The sequence below is a fragment of the Geotrypetes seraphini genome, chromosome 7 (assembly GCF_902459505.1).
Source record: "Geotrypetes seraphini chromosome 7, aGeoSer1.1, whole genome shotgun sequence".
Lineage (NCBI taxonomy): Eukaryota > Metazoa > Chordata > Amphibia > Gymnophiona > Dermophiidae > Geotrypetes > Geotrypetes seraphini.
Genome location: NC_047090.1, coordinates 86,893,312 through 86,901,821, shown reverse-complemented (window position 1 = coordinate 86,901,821; position 8,510 = coordinate 86,893,312). Strand labels below are relative to the sequence as shown.

At 45.1% G+C, this 8,510-nt stretch overlaps 1 protein-coding gene across 1 annotated transcript; it reads right to left on the bottom strand.

Moving 5' to 3' along the window:
* Positions 1–459: 459 nt before the first annotated feature.
* On the bottom strand, positions 460–5,738 carry NFKBIA (NFKB inhibitor alpha). The gene is made up of 6 exons (XM_033953200.1): positions 5,315–5,738; positions 4,433–4,541; positions 3,925–4,135; positions 2,470–2,558; positions 2,088–2,342; positions 460–1,120 (listed from the first exon to the last, which is right to left on the bottom strand). The coding sequence occupies exons 1-6, from the start codon at positions 5,551–5,553 to the stop codon at positions 1,073–1,075; spliced, it is 951 nt and encodes a 316-aa protein (XP_033809091.1). The 5' UTR covers positions 5,554–5,738; the 3' UTR covers positions 460–1,072.
* Between the last annotated feature and the right edge of the window lie 2,772 nt (positions 5,739–8,510).

The following is an 8,510-nucleotide window of genomic DNA, read 5'->3' as shown; positions in this document are numbered from 1 at the left end:
ATACCCATGTACAATTCCAGGGCAGTTCTTCTCAATCCAATCTTTGGGGCAAACCCAGCCAGTCAGGTTTTCAAGGTATCCACAATAAATATGCATGAGAGACATATGCATACCAGGGAGGCAGTGCATACAAATCTAACTCATACATATTCATTGTGGATAGCTGGAAAACCAGACCGGCTGGATGTGTCCCAAGAACTGGGTTGAGAATCACCACTCTAGAGTCTAATTCCTGGCATAATCTTCCTGGTTTGCCCATCGCAGAGAGAGGACAGGATACACTAGTGCCCACTTCTGCAAACGTACAGACTGACGTGCGAACGGGATGCTTCTAAGGGGGAAGTGACTGAACCGTGCACAGAATAAATTGGGAAAGACAAAAAGGGTAAAACCAAAATATAAAAAGGAAAGTAGTAAAAAATAAACAAACACCATTAAAGAGACTCAAATCCAAAAATATTCAGTCATTTTTTTAATAAATATACATTGAGTAGAAAAATGGTTATTTACAATATATACAGTAATAGACATTATATACAATAGACTAGCTCACATTAAAAAACACAAGTGTTCTACTTTTATGAATGAAAAAGTTAGTTGCTATTACTTCCTTCCCATCTCAACAGGTTAGGCATGGGAAGTCTAGCAGCCCAATATCCAGCTGGTAGCCACAAATGGCACTACATTTTCAATCAGCAGACTACTGTCAAACTGCGCTCTGCCATACAGCGGCTTCCGACCTGCCAAGCCTAGTGTCCATTAGTAGCATGACATTGCTTTTCTGGAAGGCTTCCACCCCATTCTCTCCAGATTGTTCGGCCATCAGGTTAAGTGGGCCCGGTACAGTCTTCACCACGATTTCATAACTGACCCAAGACCTTCTGCGATTCTTGAAGGCTAATCCACACTCACGTACTCTTTGCCCCCTCGTTACAATCTCACTCTGCTGGTGAAAGATCATGCATGGAGATTATCTTGCGGTCTGCAGCACAGATTTTGACAAGATTTCTTCCTGTATAATGTCCTGCTCTTTAGCCATGTCCAGGAGATGTTCCCACAAGCACCTGAACAACTAACGCATCAGTGGTTGGCCTCCGAATATACAGTCATCGTACATTGGCTATAGGAAGAAAAAAAAACATTCTATTAGTGCCAAGATCTTGCACAGAGTTTTGAAACACAATCATCCAAAACCCATGAAAACATTTACTAACTAAAGAACAGCCCTTATGAAAATACTACAGTGGGCTCCATTTAACAAATCACTTCTCCATAGACAAATAAAAGCTTGAAAATCTTGCTCCCCACCCTTCCATGATGAATGGATAAAGGGTATTTATTTTAAATTTACAGTTACATTTCCCCCTCCGTATTCGCGGGGGTTAGGGGCAGAGCCGGCCCGTGAATATGGAAAAACCGCAAATAATATTCGGGCCGGTTCTGCCCTTATCCCCGGCTATTTTTAGCCCTGTAAGCCCCCCCTTAAGCCTTACCTGGTGGTCTAGCGGGTTTTCAGGCAGGAGCGATCTTCCCACGCTCCTGCCTCGTGCAGATCGCTCACAGGAAATGGCTGCCTTGAGTTCCGGTAGTCTCTTGAGTCATTTCCTGTGAGCGATCGGCACGGGGCAGGAGCGTGGGAAGATCGCTCCTGCCTCCTGCCTGAAAACCCACTAGACCACCAGGCAAAGCTTAAGGGGGGGGGGAGGGGCTTACAGGGCTAAAAAAAGTCTGAAAAATAAAAATTTATTTTTTGGTCAAAAATCGCGAATAACTGAATCCGTAGATACAGAATTCGCAAATACGGAGGGGGAAGTGTATATAACAAAGCCAGGCAATGGGTCTCTCCTTACTATACAAAACCTGACACACTGAAAAGTCCTCAGTTATAAACAAGACAGAACCAGGAACTCTAGTATGCGCCTAGATTTTGCTTTCTACAGGCCGTTATCCTTTTTTATTGGATCCAAAGTGCAATAAGCATTTGAAATCACACCACTCCAACACTAGTGTAATCTCAAAAGCTTTTGTTTCTGTCAATAATGCTGTTAGACCATTAAAGCCCACAACGGACCAAAGAAGTGACTTACTTCATCATCTGAGTAGTCCGATTCATAGCTGTCTTCTTCCTCGCTGTCTGGCAGCACGTGTAGGCTGTTCAGGGTTAACTGTTCCAGCTGTTTCTGAATGCCGATGTTCTCTCTTCCCCAGGTTAGCTGGTAAGGGGAGTAGCCTTGGTATGTTACTTTGTTCACATCAGCCCCTTTTCTCACCAGGAGCGACACCAGAGCCTCGTTCTGTAGATCTACCGCTAAATGGAGAGCAGTTCTGCCGTTGCAGGGTTCCTGTTGAGACAGGAAACAAAATCCCCCCACACTTAGCATCGATATCACAGACGTTGAACGCCGAGAATATCATTTTTAAGGTGTTACTTAGATAATACTCAGAGATGTTCTGTTTTCAAATACATACCTGAGCATTTATGTCTGCTCCAAGTGAAATCAAGTTTTCCACAATGGCAAGAAAGCCATGAATAGAAGCCAAATGAAGACACGTCTGACCTACAAAAACATAAGACAAAAAACACCCTCCATTACTTCTATTGCAATAATATACCACAATTATCTTTTACTAGTCAAAAGCCCCTAACTGGCAGGAGACTGAAACAAAGTCTGCAGCTGAACTTGGATCCATTTGTGTCTATTTTCTTACCCAGTGGCGTAGTAAGGGGGTTGCAGTCTGCCCCAGGCGCGGTCTTCCTCAGGGCACCGGCTCCCCTCCTCCTCCCCACGTCTCCGCCTGCTGCGCACACCCGCGCCCCTTCCCCATACTTTTTCAGCTTCGGCGTGAGCAGCCATGTACGCGCTGCCTGCATTGGCTTCAGTGCTTTCTCCGACGTCACTTCTGGAAGGAAGTGACCTCAGAGAGCGCCGAAGTCGAAGCGGGTAGCACGTTCGTGGCTACTCACATTGGAGTTAAAAAGGTACGGGGAAAGCATGTGGGCAAGGCAGGGAAGAAGGCAGGAGAGGGGCGCCATCGTCCCAGGCGCTGGTCACCCTCGCTACACCACCTAAAACAGGTTAACTCCCTCATTCTTTAAAGGTGTGTGCCCAAATTTCCAACTAGCATGCACAATTTATAGAATACAGTAGTGCTATTTGTGTGCCTAACTTACCCTCTCTTTTGCAAAGCCATGTGGCAATTCCCAACTTTAGGGATGAACATTCTCACCAGCCTTCGACACGGTGAAAGAGCTCAAGCCTAAAGTTAGATGCCCGCATGCCAACTTATGCTCTATTCCAGTGTCTCGCAAACTTCGCGAGCTGCGGCACACTAAACTGGCGCCCGTGGCTTGAGGGCATCCAGAAGTATGCAGACATCGATGACGCGCATGCGTGACGTCATCTCACCGTCTGTGCATGCATGGAGGCCCTTCGCATGAGGCCCCGACACACCAGTGGGGGAGGGGGGGGGGTGCAGAAAAAGAAGAGGCACGGAGAGGAAGAGAGGCGTTGGCGGCAACTGACTGCCTACAGGACGTGCCTCTCACTGGCGCCTCTCCTCGTCCACAGCATCTCACAGTACACCTAAAATCTCATCCGGCACACAGTTTGCGATACACTGTTCTATTTCATAATGGCAATTTCACACATGACTGCCGTTATAAAATTAGCACTTACTGTCCATATTTTATTTTTGGTGAGCTTTCTTGAATGTACCCCTAAATATCCACTAGAGTGATTTTCCCCTTAAATAACAGAATCAATGGACTCAGACTAAGGCCTATAAACAATGTGCCACATCCTAGTCAAATGATGATATGAAGGCACATCAATATTTGAGATAAGGCGCCAATAAATATCCCAGAATCCCCCAGCACCGCCAACAGACAGAAGGCTGTGTGTAGAGAGGATGCCAGCAACTCACCATTATAGTTGATACACTTGAGTAGCGCCTCCAGCTGGTGTGGCTTGCTGTACTGGGTGAGCACCCCAACGCCTCGGAGGGAGCCTTGCTCACAGGCAATGTGAAGGGCAGTGTTGCCTCGGAAATCCCGCACCTCGGGATCGCAACCTGCCTGCAGGAGGGCTTGAGCAATTTCAGGCTTCTCTGTGATCACTGCCAAATGGAGAGGAGCCTATGGCAAAAATAAAAAAATATGTATTAAAAAAAAAAAAAGATACATACCATCTACTAGAAAAATGTACTCACAAATAGAAATCAGGGCCAATGAGGCTTTAGCTCATAATATAGCTATTACATTTTTAAAAAGTAATATGCCATTCTTGGCAATGTTTTAACACTATATATAGTAACTGGTTGTATTTATTATAAGACTTTGTTGAGAAGTTCTGGGGAAACCCTAAGTAATTAAGCAGTATATTTTAAAGTACACTAAATAGTAATATTTGTGTAAATGCTTTAATCTAACTACCTGTTTCAGATTGTTCTGAAAGTTTAAGAAAGCTGAATCCCCAACTGCTTCCTTTATTGCTGCCAATGCCAGAGCCAGTTCTTCATGGATAATAGCCAAGTGAAGAATCCTGAAATGAATAAATAATGAAAATGTGATTAGTAATCCAATGATGGTACCATGATACAGACAAGAGCCAGTCATGCAATGCTAGCTGTAAAATCCGAGATGTCGAAAGCCTGGGAGTTTTCTGCATTGCTAGTCTGTTCTCATTAATCATAGCCCCGTGTGTGCTGTGTTCCTGGCCAGCAGCCAGGGACTTTCCAAGGTCTGTGACTGACAGCCCCGCCCAGCATGAATTTCCCCTCCCTCTCTTACTAAGGCTCCAGTTCTCCAAGCACGGAAAAAGTCCCTTTCCAGCCTGCAAAATAATTACCCCCCCTACTTTACTACCAAATTCAGATGGGACCTTTTTGGCTCTGTCCTTCACTTTTGTTCGTCTGCCAAGTCTACTGCACCCCCACCACTTCTTAAAAAGAAAAGGGGGCCAGGAACTCAGCTGCCCTCCTCCCCCCACACACATTTTAAACCTTATAATCGCAGACATTGCACCTATTCCAGTTGTGCAAACAGGGATTCTGAAGCCAACTCCCAAACTACAACTTTTCCGACTACTCCTGCAAACCAAAATCTTCTTGCAACTCTAATGCATGACCCCCTACATCCAAAGAACCCACAAAATAAGACCCTTCTAGCAACAATCTCCCCGAGCTCATTAGTTTTGCATTATTATTTTTACACAAATGCAACATCCTTTAATCATGCATTTTATCAAACGTATTCAACGACGGTATAGTAAGTATGTTGCACGTTTATCCCTTGCATAGATCCGTTTGCACCTACGTGTCTCCGTCCTCGGTCAGTTGCTCCTTCCAGGGCTCTGCGGACTGCACCGGGAGACGGTCGTTAGGCTCGATCTTGAGATCCCGGAGCTCCTCCATCATTTGATCGTAATCGTCGTCCTTCATGGAGTCCAGGCCGCTGTCGTGGCGATCCTCCAGGCCGGCCAGGTGCCGGTCCTTCTTGGGATCGCGAGCTGCGTCCATGTCTCTTGGGCAATCCCGACCCCCAAAGGCGAACATGACAGGCGAAGAGGTCCTAGATCCTTCTCTACGCGATCAAAAAAATCAAAATCGGACTCCCCCGGAGCTGTTGGTAGAAATCGGACTCCCCCCCGGAGCAGTTGGTAGATCCTGCGCTTTCGGGTTCCGCTAACGCAACACTCGTCCGCTCGCTGCTCCTCCGCGAATGGCCGAGCCGCTTCCGCAGCCTCCTTGTATAGCTCAGCCGGGGACTTTCGAGGGGGAGGAGCCGGGGCTCTTCTTCCCTGTTGAAAGCACAGCGGGGAATTTCCAAGGTAGGTCGCGAGGCGGCTGTTGAACTCAACTGAACCAGACTACGCAGAGGTCGTTGATTTTTTAGGGGGTGTTTGTTTTTTTTTTTAAAACCAAAGGCGGATGAGTCTGGAGAAATTCCCTGCGCTCTGCGTCCAGGGAAGTTTTCACGGCGCGGAAAGTACTGCGGACGCACTTGGGCTGCTGTTGTTGCTTCTCCCCGGGAATTTCAGGGAAGTCTTGCGTTTAGCAGGAGATGTTCCCCCTCCCCCCCCAACATTCTTTGGTTGGGCGGGGTGAGGAATGAGCGAAATTTTAGAATGGCCCCGGTGTGTAGATATGGTTACCATAAGGCTCCAGAAAAAGGAGGACGGATTGAGACATCCGGGTTTTACTTCATTTGAAAGCAATGGAAGAAAAACCCGGATGTCTCTGTCTGTCCTCCTTACTTCCATTGCTTTCAGGGGAAGTAAAACCCGGATCTCTCAATCCGTCCTCTTTTTTTTCTGGAGCCACAGGGTAACCCTAAATGGGTAATCTGCACTCGCTTGCGCCTTCCCATTTGTGACCGTAGCTCACTCACAGGGGCATGTGTACAATCAGTTTTTAAGTCCCAATACCAAATACTTTAAGGACTTTTTTTCTGCACTGGCAGCTGTACTTGGTCCTAAGTCTGAATACTCAGACTGAATTTCTTAAATAATGCTTTGAGCAGTCATAAGGGGTCTTGTACTAAAGATTAACGTGTGTAATCGGCCACAGGATTCATTTTATTCCTATGGATCCTGTTGTAGATAACACGTGCTAATCTTTAGTAAAAGACCCATAAGAACATAAGCGGTGCCTCCGCCGGGTCAGACCATAGGTCCATCCTGCCCAGCAGTCCGCTCCCGCGGCGGCCCAAACCCCCTTAGTTAACTTTTCAGAACCTGCAACAATTTAGTCGCTTTCTCATGGACAGTCTCTAGCCTTTTAGTAGTATCTTCAAAAATGAAACTAATATTATTATTACTATTTATTTCTGTGGTGCTAGTAGATGCATGCAGCGCTGTACATTAAACACGCAAGAGACGGTCCCTGCTCAGAAGAGCTTACAATCCAATTATGACAGACACACAAGACGAAGGGTGGAGCCTTGCCAAGTTCTATTGACCTGAATAAAGGGCATTGTCATTTCACTTTTTTCTGCAGGTGATGCCTCTGAATTCAGTCTAGCATATCTTTAGATCACAGTGTGGCCTTCTCACACTGTGGGGTTTTTTGGTTTTTGGGGTTTTTTTTTAACCTTGAGATACCTAACATGAAATCCTTTGTGTTGTAAATAGAAGGAAACTGATTGTCTGTGGATGCTTCATAAGTGATTGCCATTGCCTGTACTTTGTGCGTGAAAGGGGTTTTCCAGTTCTACTCATCTAAGGAAGCAACTCTGTAGGGAGGAAGGTGTCCAAATGGAAGAGTTTTGTCTCAGAGCAATTTCTCCAAATAGGTTTAGTTTTGTGCATGGTGTCTAAAAAAAATAGGTGCCCAAAAACCCTTGCTTAGCACTATTCTATAAACCGTGCTTAAAACTAGGTGTGGTTTATAGAAGAGCGCTTAAGCCCAGCACCCCTGTCTAAAATTTTAGATGTGACCATTTACACCAACTGAAACATGGGGTAAATAATTGCACAAGCTCCTCCCCTGGCTGTTCCCCCTTTCTGGAGCAACGTAGAATTTACATCTGGATCCCGTACCTAAATATACGTGCGTAAATTTCAATTAAATCCACTTAACTTGCATCCAAATAAGCAATTATTAATGCTATCAGTGCTAATTGGCTCATTATTTGTTTAAGCTGCGTGTGCAAATCGAGCATGCATCCAAATCTGCATGCATAATTCAAAGCTCAATATATAGAATCTGGGGGATCTTTATAGGAGTGAATCTCACTCCTAAGTCGGGGTGGCATGTATGAGTAGTTACCGCTAATGCCCACTGAGAAATCTTACTTTTCTTCTGAGCTCAGTATTTTGAAAACTCTTCGTACAGAAAAGGACAGGGACATGACATACAAGGAAAGGAAATAACATGAAAAGGATGCCACAAAACAATGTTAGGAACCCCAAATATTAATGTGTGATAAAGTGATAAGCTCCAAATTTTCTCCACACGGAATGATATTTACAATTTTCTCCTTTACCTGCATGAATTTCCTCCATATGGAATATTTTCTCCTCTAACTGAATCTCAGCTGTGCACCTTGCAGAACTTCAAATTGCCTGTTATGGCAATAATTAATGTTATGAGTTGATTTCTGAAATGTAGCAATTGTAAACAAAGCTGCTAGTAACATTTGGCTAATAACCCACTTTCCATTAAGAACGGAATGTACTCTTTCTTGTCCCCCTCACCCCCTAACTAACCAGACAGACGTAATTCTGAGGTCACATCATTAAAAATCCCACTATTTGTAAGAGTAACCGCCTCCCACCAGAACCTCTTTGGACATGTCCACCATTAGTGGAGGCATGTGTCAGTGTGCTTGAATGCCCTGCAGCATCCAGTGCCAGATAAAAAACAAACCAAAAACTGAACTTATGAGAAGAGAATGAAATCTGTCAGTATGGTGTAGTAACCATTTAGACCAGTGGTTCCCAACCCTGTCCTGGAGGACTACCAGCCAGTTAAGTTTTCAAAATAGCCTTAATGAATATGCATGGAGCAGA

Excerpts from the sequence above, each read along its gene's own strand:
- NFKBIA (XM_033953200.1), bottom strand. The coding sequence starts at position 5,553 with ATGTTCGCCTTTGGGGGTCGGGATTGCCCAAGAGACATGGACGCAGCT. Across the intron at positions 4,136-4,432 it reads TTCAGAACAATCTGAAACAG|GCTCCTCTCCATTTGGCAGT; the intron begins GTAGTTAGATTA and ends TTTTTGCCATAG. Across the intron at positions 1,121-2,087 it reads CGGACTACTCAGATGATGAA|CCAATGTACGATGACTGTAT; the intron begins GTAAGTCACTTC and ends TTCTTCCTATAG.